This window comes from Pleurodeles waltl, chromosome 4_1 (genome assembly GCF_031143425.1).
Source record: "Pleurodeles waltl isolate 20211129_DDA chromosome 4_1, aPleWal1.hap1.20221129, whole genome shotgun sequence".
Classification (NCBI taxonomy): Eukaryota; Metazoa; Chordata; class Amphibia; order Caudata; family Salamandridae; genus Pleurodeles; species Pleurodeles waltl.
In genome coordinates this window covers 837296491-837323683 of record NC_090442.1, presented here as the reverse complement: position 1 = coordinate 837323683, position 27193 = coordinate 837296491, and the positions used below count along the sequence as shown (strand labels likewise).

The window sequence follows — 27193 nt, the reverse complement described above, 5'->3', positions numbered from 1 at the left end:
AGCAGGGAGACACCGGTTGGCATTAGCTAAACTGTGACGGACCACCTCAGACAACACCCCGGCGGCACCTGACTTCAAAGCATATCACCTGGCTGCCCAGGTTCCATAGTTCAACTAGTGGCTAGACACTCACTTACATCCCCCACAGGTTGTGCCGATTGGCGTGCCTGAACTTTTGCTGCTCTCCCAACTCCTCTTGATCCCCACACACCTTACGCTGGGGTGCTCTGGGAAATACACACTGTAAGACATTCCTGGTGGCGCTGCTTGCAGCATACTCAATTCCACTGACCTTATTCACCAGTGCAATGCCTGGCCACGAAGAGTGACAATGGAGCATTATAGAGGATTTATGACTGGGTGGAGCTGGGAATTACCAGACTAGGAGACGAGTACCAGGGTGAAACCCTTCCGAATCGCTATCCAACCAATATGAATTACCCTGGAGACAGATCTTGCCCCATCGAGCGGTAGTGGCACCGCACTATTGGAAGCCCCTGCCCATTTCAGCAGTTAAGTCCCCTGGACCATTGACATTTTACTGGGACATACCCCATTTTAAATATTTTGTGTGCTTTCAGCCTCCTTCCAGTTAGTGACCAAAATGGGTGAGAAACCAATGCTGGATCCCAGAAAGCTAAACATTTCTGAAAAGTAGACAAAATTCTGCATTCAGCAAGGGGTCATTTGTGTAGATCCTACAAGAGTTTCCTACAGAAAATAACAGCTGAAATAAAACAATAATGAAATTGAGGTAAAAAAACAGCCATTTTTCTCCACGTTTTACTCTGTAACTTTTTCCTGCAATGTCAGATTTTTGAAAGCAATATACTGTTACGTCAGCTGGACTCTTCTGGTTGCGGGGACATATAGGGCTTGTAGGTTCATCAAGAACTCTAGGTACCCAGAGCCAACAAATGAGCTGCAACTTGCAATGGGATTTTATTCTATACCGGGCATACAGCAATTCATTTGCTGAAATATAAAAAGTGAAAATTGGTATCAAGAAAGCCTTTGTATTTCCAAAATGGCCACAAGATAAGGTGTTGAGAAGCAGTGGTTATTTGCACATCTCTGAATTCTGGGGTGCCCATACTAGCATGTGAATTACAGGGCATTTCTCAAATAGACATATTTTTTACACATACCTTACATTTAGAAGGAAAAAATGTAGAGAAAGACAAGGGGCAATAACACTTATTTTGCTATTCTGTATTCCCCCAAGTCTCCCGATAAAAATGGTACTGCACTTGTGTGGGTAGGCCTAGCGCCCACGAAAGGAAATGGTTCTAAACACAACGTGGACACATCACATTTTTTCACAGAAAACAGAGGTGTTTTTTGCAAAGTGCCTACCTGTGGAATTTGGCCTCTAGCTCAGTCAGCACCTGGGGAAACCTAGCAAACCAGTGCATTTTTGAAAACTAGACACCTAGGGGAATCCAAGATGGGGTGACTTGTGGGGATCTGACCAGGTTCTGTTACCCAAAATCCTTTGCAAACCTCTAAATTTGACCAAAAAAACACTTTTTCCTCTCATTTACGTGGCAGAAAATACTGGAATCTGAGAGGAGCCACAAATTTCCTTCCACCCAGCGTTCCCCCAAGTCTCCCGATAAAAATGGTACCTCACTTGTGTTGGTAGCCCTAGTGCCCACGAAAGGAAGAAATGGCCCAAAACACAACATGGACACATCACATTTTTTCATAGAAAACAGAGGGTTTTTTTACAAAGTGCCTACCTTTGGATTTTGGCCTCTAGCTCAGCCGGCACCTTGGGGAACCTAGCAAACCAGCGCATTTTTGAAAACTAGACACCTAGGGGAATCCAAGATGGTGTGACTTGTGGGGCTCTGACCAGGTTCTGTTACCCAGAATCCTTTGCAAACCTCAAAATTTGACCAAAAAAACACTTTTTCCTCTCATTTCGGTGACAGAAAGTTCTGGAATCTGAGAGGGGCCACAAATTTCCTTCCACCCAGCGTTCCCCCAAGACTCCCGATAAAAATGGTACCTCACTTGTGTGGGTAGGCCTAGCGCCCACGAAAGGAAATGGCCCAAAACACAACGTGAACACATCACATTTTTTCCACAAAAAACTGAGGTGTTTTTTACAAAGTGCCTACCAGTGGATTTTGGCCTCTAGCTCAGCCGGCACCTGGGGAAACCTAGCAAACCAGCACATTTTTGAAAACTAGACATCTAGGGGAATCCAAGATGGGGTGTCTTTTAAAATTTTACAAAGAAATACTTTTAGCACTCTTTATTTTTTTTTTTACATTCTCGTCGTTCATTTTCAAACAGTATCTAAGAAGTACATCGCAGTACAAGCAATAACAGAAGGTCAGCCCTAAGTCTGGGCATAAAAGCATCGGGGACTGAGGGAACTAGGTGGTCCAAATGGAGGACCCCCGTGTACCAGGAATCTATGCACATTACATATCATTTGTCAGCTGTACCAGAGCCTTCAGACTGCCCTTACTGTGACCTGCAATGTCGGATCTGGGGCTGACCCTACAGGCGATAAGGTTACAAAAGCATTAATGTTCAAAATGTCTGAAAAAAAGAAGTCGTATATTTATTATGGAGATGCGGTCAGGTGACACATGGTTTATAGAGGGCTGCCCTGTCTTAAGAACATTAAAGTATGCAGAAAGTGATGGATGGAATGCTTGAATTAAACTCAGCCACTGTTAATTACCTGGGCCGCATCTCCACCCATGTTATTTTGCACACTATGCCACCTCAGTTTCAATCCAGCTTGGGTTATGACTGATTTACATGTGTCGGGTCCAAGCTGAGGGGGCATGATGGCAAAATAACAATGGAGTGGTATGCGGCCGAGTAACTACCTGGGGCTGAGATTAAATCCAGAATTCCATCCATCACTCTTTTGTATTCTTTAGTGTGTCGCCCTAAGTGTAATGGATATACTGAGAAGTGAGCCCGGTGCAAATTGTCTCACCAGTTCCAAGCGATACCTGATTGATGAGCTCATAACTAGGGTGAAACCGATCCTGGGTTGTTTTTCCGGTTCAGGGAGAACATGGCTTGGCAGTTCAGATTGGACTGTTCCCATTGGAGCAAGTTCAAGACTGATTTGCATTTGGCTGGGTACACACTGAGGTTCATTGTGTGCTAAATATCGCAGGACATGGATGCAGCCCCAAGAAATTTCCACTGGCTGAGCTTAATCCAAGCATTACAGCCATCATTTCTTTCTATACATAGGTTTGTCATCTTAAGTGGAAAGGATATGCACATAAGTGGGTTCCATGCACACTGTGTTACTCGAAACAAACTATACCTGGCTCATGAGCCCTAATTAGGCTAAAACAGGCCCTAGGTTGCTTCTGTTCAGTCAAGGGAGGACCCAGCGTGGCTTTTCATCAGGGCTGGTTCCATTGGTGCAGGGTCAAAGCTGATTTGCATATGGCTATGTTTAAACTGAGGTGGTATAATGTTTCAAAATAATAATGGACTGGGAAGCACCCCAAGTAATTACCAATGGCTGCATTCCAGCATTCCATCCATCACTATTTATATACTTTAGTCTGTCTCTAGAGAATGGCAAAGGTGCCTGGGGAAATAAGCAGAGATTTTTTTCCACTAAGAAGTTAGTTCATATTATTTACTGCAATAGATTAACACATTTTATATCATCTACCTATTGACACGTTGAATTTTGTGATATTGTAATAGAGGTCACTCTTCTCTAGTCACTTAGAATGGCTCTCTTGGGGAAATCGTCCATCTATTACCATAGATTGATGATTCGGTGTTACTGATCATACACTAGTTGTAAGATCTGTAATTGTGAATACGTTATTCACATTTTTGCATTCTACTTACGGTGCATTTTGAGTTTTGCTGATGTGGGACGTCTTAATAAACTGTGGAGCACAAGGGAGAGATGTGCAGGCTTTCCTCATTAAATCTATATCAACAAACAGGTGCAGGCTTTTCCCGTTATACCTATATCAGCAAACAGACCTTTGCAAGTAAGCAATGTCCTTCATTTGAATAAGTACATTATTGTACCCCATAATGTCACCATCTAACAGTGGGACAAAAAATACAAAAGGTATTGTTTAGCTATTCGATCTTGGTCGTAGCTTAGCCTGTTCCCTGCACCACATCTGGCATGTTTTTCAAACCAAACCAGAACCTGCTGGCAAATTGAGCTGTACTGCTGGAGAGTGAGGATTCGAATGGTGCCTTCAAATGAGCAAGGAACCTCAATGTGGGAAAACTAAATGATGTAAGTTCCTGACACTCCAATACCCAAGCAGAGGGAAGGACGGAAAAAGTAGAACCAGAGCTCATCCTACCCTTCAACTTAGTACCATAAACTTTGGGTGCCCTGGGAGGGAATCAAAAATAGTTAAACCTTGTGCAATATCTCATGGAAAAGTATGATATTTAAAGGGCAAGGGCCCTCACCCATCCAGGAGGCAGAATGCTTCATCAGAACATCCCTCCTCACATTGATAGAGCATTCTAACCATGTGAGGTGCAACCCCTAGAAAGCAAGATAGTACTTCCAGGCCCAGCTGAACCAAGGTCTTTGCAATAAAATGGAAAGTTGGCAACAGGTCCTTAAGGTTAACAAAGGTATGGGATTCCATGTATGGATTCAGTCCATTTTAAGGTTGACGCATAGAAAAACCCATCATTGCACAAATAAGTCAAACACTTTCAGTCTCGGGCCATAAACGATGTTGGTACAACTTTCAAGGCACTAGTGTTCACAATGCATGGGCTAGCATACTGTACTTTGCAAGCTTTCATAATACTCCTATTATGCACTTGTGCTAAACTCTCTAGTGGTCGAAGCAGAACACTGTATTGCATTATAATTGTATTTGCATGTGTAGAACAGTACAAATTTCCGAAAGGGCCCCTGTAAGCACATGCAGTAGTCTTCCAGAATTCCCCATCTAGTCAACTATGGAGTTATAAATAATAACAAATGTTCCTAATTCTTCAGTCAACACACTCTAAAAAACTTCATTTTCAAGTTCCATTTTGTGACAGCTATCACATTTTGAAGTCTTTCATCCAGCTTTTGCGCGGCATACATTGCCCATTTTATAATGTTGCAGTTAGCAGAATACATCATGCTTCCCAGACTGCTAGGCTGTGGCACACTAGATGTTCTATCAGACCACACCCAGATGTTAAATCAATGGATAACAGTGAAGAGAAACATAAAAATGAAATAGTACAGCGATACGTTTACAAAAATCAGTCCCTAGAGGTGGACTATATCTGCTGCATCACTGCATAATCTCCTTCCTTACACAGAAACATGAGAGGGAGTTACACAGCCTTATAGTTTCTCACGTAATGGATCTTGCGGACTCTTTTGGAGACTTCAGCAGGAAGCTTGTGGAGATCACAATGTGCCACTACAAAGGTTGCATCCATGCTCTTTAGGGCCCCAGGATCCAGGAAACATTGGGCCCAATTTACAAAGGTAAACTTAGAAATTTGGTCTAAACTCAGACCAAACGTCTAAGTTTACGATTCGTGGTAATTCACTAAGGGCATTTATGAGAAGCATCTTTACGTCCACACTCAGGACTGTCTTCAACTAAGTTTAGACCAAACATCTACGTTTACCTTTGTGAATTGGCCCCATAGTGATTCTGCCTTATGTGGTCAGCAGAGGAGGCCTTACTCTTGATGATACTGTGACTGTGGCAGATGCATTCAATGGAAAAAGCTGGGTTTCACTCTCAGGTGCAAAGCTCAAGGTTCTCTGGTCTGAAGTTTGAACTGGACCCTTTGACCTGCACCCAGTGAAGCAGACTCTACAATTGGCAACTGATATACAGCCCTGCGGCTAGAATGAGAAGCTTGCGAATGGAGTTCCCAAGAGAAGCAGACCTTGATTGAACTTAGTCTCTAGTGTCAGAGAGGTTTTAGTTCCTGTAGGGCCCTTACATCCTTGGACAGGAACAACATGGACTGGCTGGAAGAAGTTGTCTGGTACCAGGAAATAAAAAGTCTTGCAACCAGGTACTTTCATCTTCCCTAAAAAACACTTACAACACTTGTGTAGGTCCACAGTAGGGGACACCTTGTGGCCTAGGAAGGGTGAAGCCTCACTATCTCATTCGTCAAAATGGTACTCTGAGACCCTGTACTTACATTCTCATTAGCATTCCTAGTAAAGAAAGAGTAGGACTCCTCTAGGATCTGTGCACCCTTACTTAGCATTCCAGGCCTGGTGCCTCACTGGACTAATACATCCACTCTTGGAATCTGTTTTTGATCTCATGGCCACAGATTTGAATCCTGGTGGGTTCACTTAGCATATCATCCTTCCAAGGTTGATAACATGAGGCATACGGAGTTGGGTAACTCTAAACATCTGTTAGTTCAGTGCCAAGATACCCCTTTAGGGTGAAATTGCTCTTTACAAATATATATTTTATACAAGATAGGGGTTTCTAGAGAGACCGCATACTAAATGTACCACAGAGAACAGGCTGCACTGGATGGCTGCCCCAAGTTATTTGTTTTTTGTGTTTGAATTGCTTCACCCAGAGAGTGACACAACATGTATTGCTTGATTCTGGAGCTCTATTTCATAAGCTCACCAACCGGAGGAAATAATTGGCTAAAGCAAAATAAAGCAGACAAAAGGAATCCAAAAAGTTAAAGTGGTATTGTGGCAGGGACCTCCGTTAAATTTTGCTGAGTGCAGAGGAATCTGATTCTGAGCCAAATGGTTCAGTGGAGAAAAAACATAAACTAAGGGTGTGTAAAAACAAAGGGTTGGGTCTATGATGTGAATGACAAATACATAGGGGTGCCGTACCAGCACTCAAGTTTCTGAAATTAACTGCTAAGGAAGTAGTTTCTAATATTGGCCCTCATTATGAGTCTGGCGGTCTGGAGACCGCCAGACTCATTGTGGCGGTCGGACCGTTTCGGTTGTGGCGTTCCGCCTGCCACATTACGACTGTGGTGGAGCCGCCATGGTCAGCCCGCCGACACCGCCTGGTTGCTGGCAGCCTGGCGTCCCGGCGGATGTAATCTGCCAGGGCAGCGCTGCCCTCCGAATTATGAGTCCCCATACTGCCCACCTTTCCATGGCAGTTCCACCACCATGGAAAGGCTGGCGGAATGGGGGTGTGTGTGGCACCATGGGGGCCCCTGCACCTGGCATGGGCAGTGCAGGGGCCCCCATGCACAGACCCGTTGAGCATTCCAGTGTCCGAATTATAGCAGTGAAATGCGCGATAGGTGCTGCTGCACCCACTGCACCGCCACATTGCCGCCGGTTCGATTACGAGCTGGCTGCAATGTTAAGGCCCTGTTCACCGCAGGGCCGGCGGGCGGAAACACTGTTTCTGCATGCTGGCCCTGCGGTGAACTCCAAATAGGGCCAAAGGTGTTTTGAACGCTCAGACGGACTCTCGACGGTTTGAGTTTGGAGGGCGGCCTCTGCCACCCACCAAACTCATAATGAGGGCCATTGTCACCAAGCAGCAGGATATCTATATATTTTTTTAACTTTTTTAAAGGGAAAGTGTCAGGATGTAAAAAGTAAAGGTAACTACACAGATTCATTAAAGTCAATTCACCAAACTGCCAGGGGTGGCAGAAGTGACATCACATGCCCTTTGACATCAGTTTCACTCACACACACATGCTTACACATAAAAACATACACACACTCTCTCTCATGTAAACACACAATCACACTGAAGGAAGCACACAACATACATTAAAAATCACTTTTGCTTACCACAGCTGCCAAGGAAGGTTATGTTTCCAGCTAATTGTACTCCATTATTTAATTACACTAATAGTGAAAAATGAAACATCATTCACTATAAGTGTAATAAAAAATTGAGAGAAAAACAAAGAGAGTGGAAGCCTAACTGACGGACGAGCAGCCACTGTGTTAATGAAACTGATTTTGCTACCTCTGTGGGCAGCAGTCGCAACAACAGTGCTAGGAGTCGCAAGGAGCAAGCCAGGGGTTGCAGTAGCGATCCCTAGGGGCCCTTAAATGACATCCACGAATAGATCCTGCACATTTATTTTGAGGTCTGCTACTGTGTCACTCTTGGGCCACTTACGGCGACCTCCTTAGAGAACCCTTCACAGTGAACTCCTCAGAGCCCATCAGTTGCCCAGTCTGTTCCTCTACAAATACTTTACCCTCCTTTAGCAGCTTTTACTAGTAACTGTGCAGCATTGATCCACTTTTGCCTGTAAGGTTTTTGCTTAGACAAATCGACGGGTGTAGACTAACACTAATGAAGTAGGACGTTCAACTATGGTGCTCCTGCCGAGCTTCACCATGCTATGCCATCCTGAGTCACCCAGCTGATCTGAGCCCCTGAGAAACACCTAGAAGTGACCCCTAGGTGCCCCCTGACCTGCGGCCGCGAAGTCCATGCTGAACCAGAGCAAATTTAAATGGCCATGGCTTCTGAACAAAATGGCAGAGCAGCACTGCCCTAAACGCACTCTCTGAGTGTCGGCAGAACTGAAGCGGCCCGACCCCACAAGTGGTACCTCAGGAGCTGTGCCGGCTGCAGTGAGCCCCCCGAGACTACCCCGAGACACACGAAGAGCGCAGGAGCAGTATAACCGGGTGGGGGTGGCCCTGAGGTATTGGCAGGGTCCCTGAGAGGGCCCAGACCACGAGATCCAAGTAAGTGAATTGGTGCGCCTGGAAGACATAGTGACCGGAATGCGAGGTCCTCTCCCCTGCAGTGAAAGCAATCTGCGCCATACGACCGAGGGAGGCTGCGCACTGCTTCTCGAGCCTCCCTCCTGTGTGCAAGGCGAGTGGACAAAGCCACGTGATTAGTGGCTCCGTAACCAATGAGCTCCTGGCACCATGACCGCAACAGCTGTGGGGTGAAAGGGAGACTCCCAGCTACAACCGAGCACCTCGACGGAGGGACCGGTGGCCCCCCAGAATTTGTGGCACACCTTGTTGGAGGAGATTGGAGCTGTAAGATGGAACACTGGCATGAGGGTGGCTACATTGCTTCCGGTCGGGCTCCCCCTTTGCCACACTGCAGGAGTTGATTGGTGTGGTGCAGAACCCCATAAAGCCCCAAGCTTTGTGGAGATATATGGAGCATATTAATCTAAACAACCACCGGGGCGAGGGCTAATACAGAAAGTGTGCTCACTACCGTGCACCTGAGACCCCCCCACTTTTTTGTATCCACATGACTGTATTTTCATGCCACAGAAGTACGAAGCCTGAAAATTAATGATCCAGGGGGCCTTTCGGTAATTTTCCACTTCCTCGGCCCCAAAGGAATAACCTGCAGTGCTGTGAACTGAGCGTTGTGGGTGATACAAATAGTGTGGGGACACCCTTGCTACACATGCTGTATTGCGCTGCCTCTAAATGGCAACTCTCCCTTTGACCCAGAAACAAGGAATAGAAGCTACAGCCTACACTGGGAGCTCTTCCCCCTGGTGGATTGCGGGGTGTGTTGGAGTGGAACCCCCCGAAAGATAATGCTCTGCATGCAGCACCGGAACCCACTACCTGGAGGGCCAGCGTCACCACGGGTACACATACAAGGTCAAAGGAATCGAACGACCCAACCCGTTTCCAAGAACCTATCCCCAATGTATCGGACAAAGTGACCATGGTGCCCAAGACAAGCAAATGGGAGCAACACTAAACACAATATTGCACACTACCGTGGCATCATGTGAGGCGCTCAAACTCAAGATAGACACCTTGGGCCTCCTGAGGGATGACCAGAAACGGCTGATGGAATGAGTAACTACTGCGGAGCACATAATAGGAGATGAACATCCGAAAGACCCTACCCTCTGAGAGACAATGGCCACAATGGAACATCATGTAAAGACTTTAGAAATACGAACAGAAGACACAGGGCCAGAAGGAGCAATATACACATAACTGGACTACCTGAATGCATTGAGGGGCCAAGCGCAGAAATTATCTTGTACCTGGAAACATGGTTCTGCATTGAAATAGCTCCAAAGAGCCTCTCCTTTCTTCATTCTTTAACACATACACTGGGTGCCTGCACGTCCTACGTAGCACAGAGCAGGCCCCAGATATGTAGTTGCCAAGGTTCTTCATTTTAAAGATCGGGATCACATCCTCACTCAGGCCCGAAACAAAGGGGAAATTAAGGTTGAAAATAGAAAAGTGATGATATTTCCTGACTTCACTGGGGACATGCAGTTACAACATGCATCCTTCAATGAAGATAAAAAGCGTCTTCGTAAGTTGGGTATTAAATACGCCATGTTATTTCCAGCTCTCTTTAGAGTTGCACATGATAGCACGAAAAACGTTTTCACCTCCCCACCCAGCTAAAAAGCATCTCCCCACCCAGAACTGGAAGGATCAATATCTGCCAGATTAGCCAGGCATGACCTGACCATAGTGGGGATCTATGTGCCCAACACGAACAGGAGGGTTCTTTGCAGATTTATCTGGAAATCTGGCTCTACACCTAATCCAACCTCTCCCATGGGGCAGGGTCTACAATAACATGGCCGACCCAGTCATGGACCGCACCCACCCACCTCTGGCCCACTCCCCAGTGCTCAGAACAGCTAGGGTCTTTAGAGATTGGCAACAGAGGTGGGGCCTTGTAGACTCCTGGAGGCAGCTGCACCCTGGACAGCAAGACTATTCTTTCATCTCAGGGATGCATGATTTACATGTCTGGTTGGACACCTTTCTGTGTTCCCCTGAGGTACAGGGACACGTACGTCATGAGAAATATCTCCTTTGCACAATATCTGATCACAACCTGATCATGATAGTGTTAGATTGGCACAGAAAGCATGCGCTGAGTACAGATTGGCGTCTTAGAATTTATGACTGGGTGGAGCTGGGAATTACCAGAGTAGGAGACGAGTACCAGGGTGATACCCTTACGAATCGCTATCCAACCAATATGAATTACCCTGGGGACAGATCTTGCTCCATCGAGCGGTAGTGGCACTGCACTATTGGAAGCCCCTGCCCATTTCAGCAGTTAAGTCCCCTGGACCATGACCGGTAGGAGTAGAGAGGTCAGCCTCCTCTACCAAGTGATAGGAGCAGATATCAACTTGCCCCTAGGAGACCTACAACGGAAGTGGGAGGAAGATCTAGGGATCCCTATCTCCGATTAAAGCTGGTCCACAATATTGAATCATTCATATAAGGTTTCCCAAAATGCTAGATTTAAGTTAATCAACTTTTATGTTCTACATAGATCCTACCTAACTCCAGGGAAAATTAGACGTACATTCAGCGCGCTCGATGCGGCATACCCTAGATGTGGAGATAGAGGTTCAGAAATGGTCCATATGGTGTGGGACTGAGTTGGGTAACTCTAAACATCTGTTAATTCAGTGCCAAGATACCCTTTAGGGTGAATTTGCTCTTTACAAATATATATTGTTAGAAATGGGGTCTTTGGTTGACAGTCAGGTTACCCCCTGTTCAAGCAAGGACCCTCACTCTAGTTAGGATAAAAGAGAATCACCCTCAGCTAACCCCTGCTTACCCCCTTGGTAGCTTGGCAGAGCAGTAGGCTTAACCTCAGAGTGCTGGGCGCAAAGTATTTGTACCAACACACACAGTAACTTAATGAAAACACTACAAAATGACACAACACCAGTTTAGAAAAATAGGAAATATTTATCTAGACAAAACAAGACCAAAACGACAAAAATCCAACATACACAAGTCAAGTTATGATTTTTTAAAGGTTTAAAATAAAAAGAGTCTTTAGGTAGTTGTAACAACACACTAGCGCTGCTAGCGTGTAAATGTACCTGGTTTGCGTCAAAAATAACCCCGCACGGGCTGTGCGCGTCGAAAATAACCCTGCACGGTTATATGCGTCGAAAACAACTCGGCACGGCGATGCGCGTCGAAACAGCCAGCCACGCGACGGTCCGAAAGTCCCGCGGCGCAGGTTGCGATCTCTCAGCCTTCGTCAGCGATGCTGCGCGTCGTTTCTCCTGCTCCGGGCGTCGATTCTCCGGTCGCGTTTCCTGCGGCGTCGTTTCTCAGCTGCGGAGCCGGCGTCGCGTCGTTTTCTCAGCCGCGATCGGATTCGCGTCGATCTTTTCTCCGCACGGCGCTCGGTGCGTGTATTTTTGTCCTTAGGCTGCCAGCCTCTCCTTTCAGGGTCCCAGGAACTGGAAGGGCACCACAGAGCAGAGTAGGGGTCTCTCCAGAGACTCCAGGTGCTGGCAGGAAGAAGTCTTTGCTATCCCTGAGACTTCAACAACAGGAGGCAAGCTCTACATCAAGCCCTTGGAGATTTCTTCTTCAAGATGGAAGGCACACAAAGTCCAGTCTTTGCCCTCTTACTCTGGCAGAAGCAGCACTGCAGGAAAGCTCCACAAAGCACAGTCACAGGCAGGGCAGCACTTGTTCCTCAGCGATCAGCTCTTCTCCAGGCAGAGGTTCCCCTTGATTCCAGAAGTGTTTCTGAAGTTTGTAAGTTTGGATGCCCTTCTTATACCCATTTTAGTCTTTGAAGTCACCTTCCTTCAAAGGGGACTCACACCTTCTTGTGAAATCCTGCCTTGCCCAGGCAAGGCCTCAGACACACACCAGGGGGCTGGAGACAGCATTGTCAGAGGCAGGCACAGTCCTTTCAGATGAGAGTGACCACTCCACCCCTCCCTCCTAGCAGAGATGGCTAATCAGGAATGCAGATCACACCCCAGCTCCCTTTGTGTCACTGTCTGGTGTGAGGTGAAAAACAACCCAACTGTCAACTGACCCAGACAGGGAATCCACAAACAAGGCAGAGTCACAGAATGGTTTAAGCAAGAAAATGCTCACTTTCTAAAAGTGGCATTTTCAAACGCACAATCTCAAAATCAACTTTACTAAAAGATGCATTTTTAAATTGTGAGTTCAGGGATCCCAAACTCCACCTGTCCATCTCTTCTCTAGGGGAATCTACACTTTAATCATATTTAAAGGTAGCCCCCATATTATCCTATGAGAGAGAGACAGACCTTGCAACAGTGAAAACGAAATTGGCAGTATTTCACTGTCAGGACATATAAACCACATTACTATATGTCCTACCTTATCCATACACTGCACCCTGCCCTTGGGGCTACCTAGGGCATACCTTAGGGGTGCCTTACATGTAAGGAAAGGGAAGGTTTAGGCCTGGCAAGTGGGTACACTTGCCAAGTCGAATTTACAGTGTAAAAATACACACACAGACACTGCAGTGGCAGGTCTGAGACATGATTACAGAGCTACTTATGTGGGTGGCACAACCAGTGCTGCAGGCCCACTAGTAGCATTTGATTTACAGGCCCTGGCACCTCTAGTGCACCTTACTAGGGACTTACTAGTAAATCAAATATGCCAATCATGGATAAACCACTTACATACAATTTAAACAGGAGAGCATATGCACTTTAGCACTGGTTAGCAGTGGTAAAGTGCTCAGAGTTGAAAAGCCAACAGCAACATGTCAGAAAAATATAGGAGGCAGGAGGCAAAAAAGTCTGGGGATGACCCTGCAAAAGCAAAAGTCCAACACGACCCCCTACCAGCCTAAAGCCAGGGGAGAACAATCAATACCTTGATGTACTTCCCTGATTGGGGCGATAGAACAGGGACCCAGGCCCACAACAGCAGGGGCATGCTCCAGTTCTACGCCTTCCTGACTCCAGTTGGATCCCTCTGTCCATACTCTCAGGGCCCACTAAGCTAACCCATGGGGAACCCTTCTCCACATCTACAGACACCATCTGTGCAACACCTAACTTTACTTTGCTCACAGATGTATTGCAATGGGCAGATAGTACCACCAGGGCCAACACAATGGTGTTGCCCACTCCACCCCTGGGGTGTGACTCTCGTCCTTCCCCCCCCAGGGGCAACTCTGTCCACCAGGACAGCAAGCCACAGTGGCCCCAGACAACTGTCAGGGATGAGAGCCCGACCTCAGGCCTCTCTAACCACTGTGACTGTGGAGAGTGGGGGGTGGTAGCCCCCGGTGCCTGGCACCCTTTGACCACTCTCTCTTCCACCAGGTCAGGGATGACAACCTGACCCTGGTCCTCCCCTCTGGGGCTCTGTACCCTCCCTGCAGAAGCGGCACCCCCAGAGTCAAAAACTGTCAGGGTGCTTGTAGAAGCAGTCCTGCACAATTCTTCCATCAGTGCAGGGATGTTAACCTGCAACTGATCCTCCAACCTGGGGTCTGTACCTTCAGGTTGGACCAGGGCCAGGGGTGAGGCTTCCCTCCCCCTGCCCTCTCTTCTGGGGTTCTGAACCACCCAACTAGGAGCGGCCCCCCCAGAAGACAACATGGTAGGGGCACTGTTAGCAGTAGCCCCTTCCTCCAGGTCAGGGGGGACACCCTTAACCTGGCCTCCCAATCCATGGCCTGTACCCACAGACTGGATCACTGCCTGGCAACCCAGGACTTCCTGGGGGGCATACCTACCCCCTACCAGGTCAGAGTTTACCCTCTGAACCTGGTCATCCAACCCAGGGTCACCACCCTGCGGTTGAACCACTGCCTGGCACACCAGGACTTCCTTGGGAGCACACTTACCCCCCATCAGGTCAGAGTTTACCCCCTGAACCTGATCATTCAACCCAGAGTCACCACCCTGCGGTTGAACCATTGCCTGGCACACCAGGACTTCCAGGGGGGCACACTTACCCCCCTCAAGGGACACACTGTCCCGAAGGGCCACACAAGAGTCTGGCTGGCGCAGGTCTCCTGACCTCTGCCCATCTGACAGAGTCTGGATTCCCCCCAACCCAGAAATGGTCTCACCAAGGTCATTCATGGGGGGCTCTGCTCTCAGAGCTGACCCCTGACCCTCCAGGTTCTCCACTGGGGTCCGCAACCCCCTCTCAACCCTCTGTCTGGACTTCTGCAACCCCTCACTAGGAGTGGTACTGCCAGACACCAGAACTGGTGGGACGCTGGCTACAGCCGCCCCCCCAAGTTCTCCTGACACTGTGGGGTCTCCCTCAACAGATGGCCCTATGGTACAGGCTAGGCTCCCCTCCTGGGGTTCCCGCAGGGAACCCTCCAGGACCTGGGACCGGATCTCGGGCACCTTGGGCCTCAACCCATCCCCATTCCCTCTCCTCTGAGACTGGACATGGGGTCCCTCACCCATCCCACTACACTGGGACCTACCTGGGACACTACAATCCTTCCCTACCTCACCTGGTTGGGAACTACCTAGACCACTCCTCTCAGGAGCACCCCCAAATGCCTCTTCAGACTCTCTGGTACTCACCCAGAAGTCTGCCTCCATTGTAAGCTCCCTGGGGTCAGAGAACTCACACTCCACCTGGTGTTGGCATAGCTCTGGAAAATAAGGACTAGACATCTGCTCTCCAGCAATTACATCACTCAGCCCCTCACATGAATTAACCAAAGTACCCTTCACCCAACCATCCAGTGACTCTGCTTTGACAAAGCACCCCACATCACCCTCCTGAGACTGGTGAGACAGTACCTGACTGTCCCTGACACTCAACCCACACTCTTCTGGGATGTCTTCACACTCCATAACCAGGACTTCTACTTGGGGGGAACCCCTCTCCCTGTCACTCTCACCTAGAGTCAGTAGAGTGTCCCTCCCACCAGTAGGAATATGACTCCCCATGCCAGTTCCCCAATCTACCTCAGAGACCCTGTGCATCACTGGAGCTACCTCATACCCCTGAACCTCCTGGCGTGTGTTAACTCCCTCCTTCAAGTAGGGCACCACCTCTCTGGGCATGTGCACTTCTGCAGCATCACTGGATATACAATTGTTGCTGCCACCATTCCAGCTGGACTCAGCCCTCATGACTTCCAGCTCTTTCAATTTAAGCTCGTAAGCATAAATCATTTTTTTAATCTCTAAGTCCCTCCTCCTTTCTGCCAGGACTAAGGCTCTCTTCTCCTCGGCCCTCTTAAGCTCTTCCAGACTCCGGATTCGAGCTAGGAGCCTATCATCTCTTTCTGTTCCCTCCTCAGGGCCACTGCCCTCCTCTTTGGAGTAGTCCTCCTCCTCAGAGTAGTTATCCTCCTCAGACTCATTTGGTGGTGTTGCCTGACAACGTTTCAATTCATCCTGAAACAGGGCTGACTCAAGATCCTCCCTTCTGGATTCCTTGTTCACAGCCAGTCCCCTTTCCATGCAGAATGCTTTAAGCTGCCACTTTTTATACATAGATAGGTGCCAGAAATTGACTTCCATTTCTGCAAAGGGTTCACAACCAAAAACCAAAGTCCAAAAATATTAGCAATACTTCCAGGAGGACATCAGAGAACAAAAAGCAGAATCACAAGACAAGTAGTATGTGGTCACGTAGTGGTCTGAGATCAAAAACAGTAGTGTACACTCAATTACTGTATGTCAAGTACAAATACAAGTCCAAATCCCGACCGCTGGTCACCAATGTTAGAAATGGGGTCTTTGGTTGACAGTCAGGTTACCCCCTGTTCAAGCAAGGACCCTCACTCTAGTTAGGATAAAAGAGAATCACCCTCAGCTAACCCCTGCTTACCCCCTTGGTAGCTTGGCAGAGCAGTAGGCTTAACCTCAGAGTGCTGGGCGCAAAGTATTTGTACCAACACACACAGTAACTTAATGAAAACACTACAAAATGACACAACACCAGTTTAGAAAAATAGGAAATATTTATCTAGACAAAACAAGACCAAAACGACAAAAATCCAACATACACAAGTCAAGTTATGATTTTTTAAAGGTTTAAAATAAAAAGAGTCTTTAGGTAGTTGTAACAACACACTAGCGCTGCTAGCGTGTAAATGTACCTGGTTTGCGTCAAAAATAACCCCGCACGGGCTGTGCGCGTCGAAAATAACCCTGCACGGTTATATGCGTCGAAAACAACTCGGCACGGCGATGCGCGTCGAAACAGCCAGCCACGCGACGGTCCGAAAGTCCCGCGGCGCAGGTTGCGATCTCTCAGCCTTCGTCAGCGATGCTGCGCGTCGTTTCTCCTGCTCCGGGCGTCGATTCTCCGGTCGCGTTTCCTGCGGCGTCGTTTCTCAGCTGCGGAGCCGGCGTCGCGTCGTTTTCTCAGCCGCGATCGGATTCGCGTCGATCTTTTCTCCGCACGGCGCTCGGTGCGTGTATTTTTGTCCTTAGGCTGCCAGCCTCTCCTTTCAGGGTCCCAGGAACTGGAAGGGCACCACAGAGCAGAGTAGGGGTCTCTCCAGAGACTCCAGGTGCTGGCAGGAAGAAGTCTTTGCTATCCCTGAGACTTCAACAACAGGAGGCAAGCTCTACATCAAGCCCTTGGAGATTTCTTCTTCAAGATGGAAGGCACACAAAGTCCAGTCTTTGCCCTCTTACTCTGGCAGAAGCAGCACTGCAGGAAAGCTCCACAAAGCACAGTCACAGGCAGGGCAGCACTTGTTCCTCAGCGATCAGCTCTTCTCCAGGCAGAGGTTCCCCTTGATTCCAGAAGTGTTTCTGAAGTTTGTAAGTTTGGATGCCCTTCTTATACCCATTTTAGTCTTTGAAGTCACCTTCCTTCAAAGGGGACTCACACCTTCTTGTGAAATCCTGCCTTGCCCAGGCAAGGCCTCAGACACACACCAGGGGGCTGGAGACAGCATTGTCAGAGGCAGGCACAGTCCTTTCAGATGAGAGTGACCACTCCACCCCTCCCTCCTAGCAGAGATGGCTAATCAGGAATGCAGATCACACCCCAGCTCCCTTTGTGTCACTGTCTGGTGTGAGGTGAAAAACAACCCAACTGTCAACTGACCCAGACAGGGAATCCACAAACAAGGCAGAGTCACAGAATGGTTTAAGCAAGAAAATGCTCACTTTCTAAAAGTGGCATTTTCAAACGCACAATCTCAAAATCAACTTTACTAAAAGATGCATTTTTAAATTGTGAGTTCAGGGATCCCAAACTCCACCTGTCCATCTCTTCTCTAGGGGAATCTACACTTTAATCATATTTAAAGGTAGCCCCCATATTATCCTATGAGAGAGAGACAGACCTTGCAACAGTGAAAACGAAATTGGCAGTATTTCACTGTCAGGACATATAAACCACATTACTATATGTCCTACCTTATCCATACACTGCACCCTGCCCTTGGGGCTACCTAGGGCATACCTTAGGGGTGCCTTACATGTAAGGAAAGGGAAGGTTTAGGCCTGGCAAGTGGGTACACTTGCCAAGTCGAATTTACAGTGTAAAAATACACACACAGACACTGCAGTGGCAGGTCTGAGACATGATTACAGAGCTACTTATGTGGGTGGCACAACCAGTGCTGCAGGCCCACTAGTAGCATTTGATTTACAGGCCCTGGCACCTCTAGTGCACCTTACTAGGGACTTACTAGTAAATCAAATATGCCAATCATGGATAAACCACTTACATACAATTTAAACAGGAGAGCATATGCACTTTAGCACTGGTTAGCAGTGGTAAAGTGCTCAGAGTTGAAAAGCCAACAGCAACATGTCAGAAAAATATAGGAGGCAGGAGGCAAAAAAGTCTGGGGATGACCCTGCAAAAGCAAAAGTCCAACATATATTTTATACAAGATAGGGGTTTCTATAGAGACCGCATACTAAATGTACCACAGAGTACAGGCTGCACTGGATGGCTGCCCCAAGTTATTTGTTTTTTGTGTTTGAATTGCTTCACCAAGAGAGTGACACAACATGTATTGCTTAATTCTGGAGCTCTATTTCATAAGCTCACCAACCGGAGGAAATAATTGGCTAAAGCAAAATAAAGCAGACAAAAGGAATCCAATAAGTTAAAGTGGTATTTTGGCAGGGACCTCCGTTTAGATTTTGCTGAGTGCAGAGGAAGCTGATTCTGAGCCAAATGGTTCAGTGGAGAAAAAACATAAACTAAGGGTGTGTAAATACAAAGGGTTGGGTCTATGATGTGAATGACAAATACATAGGGGTGCCGTACCAGCACTCAAGTTTCTGAAATTAACTGCTAAGGAAGTAGTTTCTAATATTGGCCCTCATTATGAGTCTGGCGGTCTTGAGACCGCCAGACTCATTGTGGCGGTCGGACCGCTTCGGTTGTGGCGTTCCGCCTGCCACATTACGGCTGTGGTGGAGCCGCCATGGTCAGCCCGCCGACACCGCCTGGTTGCTGGCAGCCTGGCGGTCCCGGCGGATGTAATCTGCCAGGGCAGCGCTGCCCTCCGGATTATGAGTCCCCATACTGCCCGCCTTTCCATGGCAGTTCCACCACCATGGAAAGGCTGGCGGAATGGGGGTGTCTGTGCCACCATGGGGGCCCCTGCACCTGGCATGGGCAGTGCAGGGGCCCCCATGCACAGACCCGTTGAGCATTCCACTGTCCGAATTATAGCAGTGGAATGCGTGACAGGTGCTGCTGCACCCGCTGCACCGCCTCATTGCGGCCGGTTCGATTACGAGCTGGCTGCAATGTTAGGGCCCTGTTCACCGGAGGGCCGGCGGGCGGAAACACTGTTTCTGCACGCTGGCCCTGCGGTAAACTCCAAATAGGGCCAAAGGTGTTTGGAACGCACAGACGGACTCTCGACGGTTTGAGTTTGGAGGGCGGCCTCTGCCACCCACCAAACTCATAATGAGGGCCATTGTCACCAAGCAGCAGGATATCTATATATTTTTTAAACTTTTTTAAAGGGAAAGGGTCAGGATGTAAAAAGTAAAGGTAACTACACAGATCCATGAAAGTCAATTCTCCAAACTGCCAGGGGTAGCAGAAGTGACATCACATGCCCTTAGACATCAATTTCACTCACACACACTTATGCTTACACATAAAAACATACACACACTCTCTCTCATGTAAACACACAATCACACCGAAGGAAGCACACAACATACATTAAAAATCATTTTTGCTTACCACAGCTGCCAAGGAAGGTTATGTTTCCCAGCTAATTGTACTCCATTATTTAATTACACTAATCGTGAAAAATGAAACATCATTCACTATAAGTGTAATAAAAAAATTGAGAGAAAAACAAAGAGAGTGAAAGCCTAACGACGGATGAGCAGCCACTGTGTTAATGAAACTGATTTTGCTACCTCTGTGGGCAGCGGTCGCAACAACAGTGCTAGGAGTCGCAAAGAGCAAGCCAGGGGTTGCAGTAGCGATCCCTAGGGGCCCTTAAATGACATCCACGAACAGATCCTGCACATATATTTTGAGGTCTGCTTCTGTGTCACTCTTGGGCCACTTACGGTGACCTCCTTAGAGAACCCTTCATAGTGAACTCCTCAGAGCACATCAGTTGCCCAGTCTGTTCCTCTGCAAATACTTTAGCCACCTTTAGCAGCTTTTACCAGTAACTGTGCAGCATTGATCCACTTTTGCCTGGAAGGTTTTTGCTTAGACAAATCGAAGGGTGTAGACTAACGCTAATGAAGTAGGACGTTCGACTATGGTGCTCCGGCCGAGCTTCACCAAGCTATGCCATCCTGAGTCACCCAGCTGATCTGAGCCCCTGAGAAACACCTAGAAGTGACCCCTAGGAGTCCCCTGACCTGAGGCCGCGAAGTCCATGCTGAACCAGAGCAAATTTAAATGGCCATGGCTGCTGAACAAAATGGCAGAGCAGCACTGCCCTAACCGCGCTTTCTGAATGTCAGCAGAACTGAAGCAGCCCGACCCCACAAGTGGGACCTCAGGAGCGGTGCCGGCTGCAGTGAGCCCCCCGAGACTCCCCCGAGACACACGAAGAGCGCAGGAGCAGGATAACCGGGTGGGGGTGGCCTTGAGGTATTGGCAGGGTCCCTGAGAGGGCCCAGACTACGGGATCCAAGTAAGTGAATTGGTGCGCCTGGGAGACATAGTGACCGGAATGCAAGGTCCTCTCCCCTGCAGTGAAAGCAATCTGCGCCGTACGACCAAGGGAGGCTGCGCACTGCTGCTCGAGCCTCCCTCCTGTGCGCAAGGCGAGCGGACAAAGCCACATGATTAGTGGCTCCGTAACCAATGAACACCTGGCACCATGACCGCAACAGCTGTGGGGCGAAAGGGAGACTCCCAGCTACAACCGAGCACCTCAACGGAGGGACCGGTGGCCCCCCAGAACTTGTGGCACACCTTGTTGGAGGAGATTGGAGCTGTAAGATGGAACACTGGCATGAGGGAGGCTACATTGCTTCAGGTCGGGCCCCCCCTTTGCCACACTGCAGGAGTTGATCGGTGTGGTGCAGAACCCCTTAAAGCTCTAAGCTTTGTGGAGATATGGGGAGCATATTAATCTAAACAACCACCGGGGCGAGGGCTAATACATAAAGTGTGCTCACTACCGTGCACCTGAGACCCCCCCCACCTTTTTGTATCCACATGACTGTATTTTCATGCCATAGAAGTACGAAGCCTGAAAATGTATGATCCAGGGGGCCTTCCGGTGATTTTCCACTTCCTCGGCCCCAAAGGAATAACCTGCAGTGCTGTGAACTGAGCGTTATGGGTGATACAAATAGTGCGGGACACCCTTGCTACACATGCTGTATTGCGCTGCCTCTAAATGGCAACTCTCCCTTTGACCCAGAACCAAGGAATGGAAGCTACAGCATACACTGGGAGGTCTTCCCCCTGGTGGATTGCAGGGTGTGTTGGAGTGGAACCCCCCGAAAGATAATGCTCTGCATGCAGCACTGGAACCCACTACCTGGAGGGCCAGCGTCACCACAGGTACACATACAAGGTCAAAGGAATCGAACGACGCAGCCCGTTCCCAAGAACCTATCCCCTATGTATCGGACGAAGTGACCATGGTGCCCAAGACAAGCAAATGGGAGCAACACTAAACACAATATTGCACACTACCGTGGCATCATGTGAGGCGCTCAAACTCAAGATAGACACCTTGGGCCTCCTGAGGGATGACCAGAAACGGCTGATGGAATGAGTAACTACTGCGGAGCACATAATAGGAGATGTACAACCGGAAGACCCTACCCTGTGAGAGACAATGGCCACAATGGAACATCATGCAAAGACTTTAGAAATACGAGCAGAAGACACAGGGCCAGAAGGAGCAATATACACATAACTGGACTACCTGAATGCATTGAGGGGCCAAGCGCAGAAATGACCTTGTACCTGGAAACATGGTTCTGCATTGAAATAGCTCCAAAGAGCCTCTCCCCTTTCTTCATTCTTGAACACATACACTGGGTGCCTGCACGGCCTACGTAGCACAGAGCAGGCTCCAGATATGTAGTTGCCAAGGTTCTTCATTTTAAAGATCGGGATCACATCCTCACTCAGGCCCGAAACAAAGGGGAAATAAAGGTTGAAAATAGAAAAGTGATGATATTTCCCAACTTCACTGGGGACATGCAGTTACAACAAGCATCCTTCAATGAAGATAAAAAGCGTCTTCGTAAGTTGGGTATTAAATACGCCAGCTCTCTGTAGAGTTGCATATGATAGCACGAAAAAAGTTTTCACCTCCCCACCCAGCTAAAAAGCATCTCCCCACCCAGACCTGGAAGGATCAATATCTGCCAGATTAGCCAGGCATGACCTGACCATAGTGGGGATCTATGTGCCCAACACGAACAGGAGGGTTCTTTGCAGACTTATCTGGAAATCTGGCTCTACACCTAATCCAACCTCTCCCATGGGGCCGGGTCTACAATAACATGGCCGACCCAGTCATGGACCGCACCCACCCACCTCTGGCCAACTCCCCAGTGCTCAGAACAGCTAGGGTCTTTCGAGATTGGCAACAGAGGTGGGGCCTTGTAGACTCCTGGAGGCAGCTGCACCCTGGACAGCAAGACTATTCTTTCATCTCAGGGATGCATGATTTACATGTCCGGTTGGACACCTTTCTGTGTTCCCCTGAGGTACAGGGACACGTAAGTCATGAGAAATATCTCCTTTGCACAATATCTGATCACAACCTGATCATGATAGTGTTAGATTGGCACAGAGAGCATCCTCTGAGTCCAGATTGGCGTCTTAGAAACCCTGAAGAAGGTCTCATCACCCTCCAAGAGATCCATACAGCTGGTAGACTTCCACCTACAATCAGGGAGGAGCTAGTGATCCCATTTTAAAGCTGGGCAGGTCCCCTCAGTATGTGTGCTCCTATTGACTGTTATCATTATTAAATATGGACTTCAAGATATTGAGGTGCATCTTGGCCACTTGCCTTCTCCCACATATGTGCACACTTACTGATCAGTGTGGCTTCAAAGCTGAGCACAATACAGCCTTAAATGTCCGTCGATTATTATTGATCATGGAGACACACCCATCGGAGGAGGCTGGAGCAGTGATTGTACTGATTGACATCAAGAAGTCATTTTATGGCTCCGGTGGGACTACTTATACTGAGTACTGGATAGAATGGGGCTAGGTGGGGGTTTCAGCCAGTTGACCAAGTTGCTATATACCAACCCTACTGCATGGGTACAAAGCGGAGAGGTGATATCCCACAAGTATACAGTAGACAGGGACACAAGGAAGGGTTGTCCTCTCTCCCCACTACTGTTTGCAATTGTGATCGAGCCACTGGCCAGGGGAGCATGAATGGGGAACCACTACTCTGGACTGGGCTGTCCCATAAAAAAGCTCTCTATGTAGACGATTTGCTCCTCTTTTTGAAAAACTAAAATTGGACCCACCTGGGGTGATTTCCTTGCTGAGGCAATTTGGAACCCATTCAAGTCTCTGCATTAACTGGCAGAAGTCACTAATTGTTCCACTTACGCACAACATGCCTATCCTGCACAAATTACATGGATTGTCATGGGAAGTCTCCTGCATGAAGTATTTAGGAGTTAGAATGTATCTTGACAGGTGAAAGGTCCTAGATGGCAACATAGGTGCAGTGATTAGAGTGTTACACTCCAATATAGGTCGAATATCAATGTCAAATATGGGGACGCTCCCCCACCTACTTCATTTTTTCACTACACTGCCCCTTGTTATCCTCCGCAAAATGTTCGCTGAAATGGACACATGTTGGTGGAACTGATCTGGGGAGCGGGGAGACACCGGTTGGCGTTAGCGAAGCTGTGAAGGACCACCTCAGACAACACCCCGGCGGCACCTGATTTCAAAGCATATCACCTGGCTGCCCAGGTTCCATGGTTCAACTAGTGGCTAGACACTCACTTACATCCCCCACAGGTTGTGCCGATTGGCGTGCCTGAACTTTTGCTGCTCTCCCAACTCCTCTTGATCCCCACACACCTTATGCTGGGGTGCTCTGGGAAATACACACTGTAAGACATTCCTGGTGGCGCTGCTTGCAGCATACTCAATTCCACTGACCTTATTCGCCAGTGCAATGCCTGGCCACGAAGAGTGACAATGGAGCATTATAGAGGATTTATGACTGGGTGGAGCTGGGAATTACCAGAGTAGGAGACGAGTACCAGGGTGATACCCTTCCGAATCGCTATCCAACCAATATGAATTACCCTGGGGACAGATCTTGCTCCATCGAGCGGTAGTGGCAACCATTAGAGGCCTCTGGTGCACCGCACTATTGGAAGCCCCTGCCCATTTCAGCAGTTAAGTCCCCTGGACCATGACCGGTAGGAGTAGAGCGGTCAGCCTCCTCTACCAAGTGATAGGAGCAGATATCAACTTGCCCCTAGGAGACCTACAACGGAAGTGGGAGGAAGATCTAGGGATCCCTATCTCCGATTCAAGCTGGTCCACAATATTGAATCATTCATATAAGGTTTCACAAAATGCTAGATTTAAGTTAATCAACTTTTATTTTCTACATAGATCCTACCTAACTCCAGGGAAAATTAATTCAGCGCAATCGATGTGGCATACCCTAGATGTCGAGATAGAGGTTCAGAAATGGTCCATATGGTGTGGGACTGCCCTGCTCTCTGTGACTTCTGGGACAGGGTGGTGGCCTGCATAAATGAAGTGACAGAACGGATGTGGCTGTAAAGTCCACTAGCATGTGTACTGGGAGACTTCCATCATCCCACTAAACACAAATTCATAGATCTTGCCCTGATATTGGCAAAACGTGAGATAACATTAAAATGGAAGGCCACTATTAGCCCCCAAATCCATAAGTAGAGAGAGACCCTACTGCTATGGGCGGGATATGAAGATGCAATCATATTCCTGGAGATGAGAAGGGGGGCACCACGGTGGATAAGGCCAGAGCTTGGGACACTCTGGTGAAATGCATGTGCATACAGTGCATACAGTCACTGATTCCCCTGATAACTCCATACTTATAGATCAAACCCTGGGAGACGACTAGTAACCAGATGAATGTATGAGATGGGCGCTGAAAGCTTAGGGTTGGTTGCACAAGCCTGTATGACGGCGCCCCTTAACCCAGGAACGGCTTTTGTCAAACTATTCCTGTACAAACTGGGAGGGGTTGGTTGGGGTGGGGATGAAGGGAGTGAATGTTTCATAACTAACTGTGTGGGGTTTGAATCATAATTAAACACTGAAAACTGACTGGTCTGTGAATACTCGAGTTTTCCAACGTATTCCGAATGATATAATAGCACTGGTACACCATATGCCTTCTATGTCGCAATAATTGGTTTAATCACACAGTCAACGATTGAATATGTTGAAAACTATAAAATTCTGTTAAAAAAGCGGTATCTAAAAATGGATTTGCATTGCATAGCGCCAAGTCCCTGTTAATGAGAGGAAGGGGGAGTAATTGGTCAATATATATTCAGTAGTACAACCATCGACGAGCAAATTTAAATACGGAATTGTAGTGGGGGGAGGCACACCAAGCAGTCTTTTTGATGGCACAATCTTACATAAAATATTATTATTATCATTATAAAAGCTCTTCCGGTATTAACTGCACTTAACAATAACGCTAGAGTCGCTCTCACAGACTCTGTGATGACAAAAGCACACAATATAATTACGAGTTATGCCACAGGATCCCCGCTGGACCTCAAACATAACCTGCTTTACTGTTAGATGTAAAGAAAAAAATCCTAAATGTCCTATTCACACCGTGCAGTTAAAGCATGTATAAGGAATTGAGGAAATGGAAAATTAAAAACAAAGAGGAACAACTTCTCTTTACTGAAACAACTGCAGTATCGTAAACGTTTCTCAGAACAAATCACTCCTATATTGAAATTTCTGCAACCCAACCAATTTTAAAGGCTGGGGGGTCTCCTAGTGGCATTTTTGCAGCACGACAGGTCTGACTCCGAGCCATGCGGACGATACTTACAGTTTGGAAGGCTGTATCCTGTGTATCCATCGAGCTCCATCCTCTTCATGATGCTTGCCAGCTCACACCGCTCAAAGATTTTTCCATGCGCTGCTGGAAGGGTGAGGCAAAGGCCCAGGATCAGTATCAGGGGCAGCATCCTTGGTCCAGCGGCGCGCAAATACGACCTCTTGGGAGTCTGTTTCCGGCTACTGAGATTTACCGTTTGCACTTTCTTTTGAGTTCTTAAATACGGAACTCCACCTCCTCTACAGTCATTTACCACTTCTTTGTCTCGTACTCTCTCACCAAGCATTATTATCGTTACTCATATTTCATGTTTGTTGTGGGAGGGGGGCTGGGGCAGAATGGATGCATCCTAAGAAGCGTAACTGGGAATCTTATCAGAGTGGAACGGACTACATAGTTAACCCCTTCGCTGCCAGACCTTTTCCCACTCCTGTGCCGAGCCTTTTTTTGGCTATTTGGGGCAGTTCGCGCTTAGGCCCTCATAACCTTTTGTTCACATAAGCTACCCACCAAATTTGCGTCCTTTTTTTCCAACATCCTAGGGATTCTAGAGGTACCCAGACTTTGTGGGTTCCCCTGAAGGAGACCAAGCAATTAGCAAAAATACAGTGATTTATTTTTTTAAATGGGAAAAAGGGCTGCAGAAGGCAGCTCGTGTTTTTTTCCCTGAAAATGGCATCAACAGAGGGTTTGCGGTGGCAAGATCACCATCTTCCCAGCTTTCAGGAACAGGCAGACTTGAATTGGAAAACCCAATTTTTCAACACTATTTTGACATTTTACTGGGACATACCCCATTTTAACTATTTTTTGTGCTTTCAGTCTCCTTCCAGTTAGTGACTGTAGAGTCCAGCTGGACTCATTCTAGTCTTTCTGCCAGCCACTCTGCTGAGGGCTGGTCTTACAGATGTAACCCACACCCACCCAACACAGGCGTCACCAGTCAGGTGACCCTGCCAATAAAAGGGGCCGGGCGCACG

General features: G+C 47.9%; 1 protein-coding gene across 1 annotated transcript in view; it reads right to left on the bottom strand.

The window, feature by feature from the left end:
* Nucleotides 1-26514, bottom strand: part of LOC138288212 (lysozyme C-like) — a 139728-nt gene extending 113214 nt beyond the window's left edge. Inside the window, exon 1 of the mRNA XM_069229591.1 lies at nucleotides 26205-26514. Coding sequence (XP_069085692.1) covers nucleotides 26205-26499 — 295 coding nt within the window. The 5' untranslated portion in view covers nucleotides 26500-26514. The remainder of the gene's footprint in view (nucleotides 1-26204) is intronic.
* Between the last annotated feature and the right edge of the window lie 679 nt (nucleotides 26515-27193).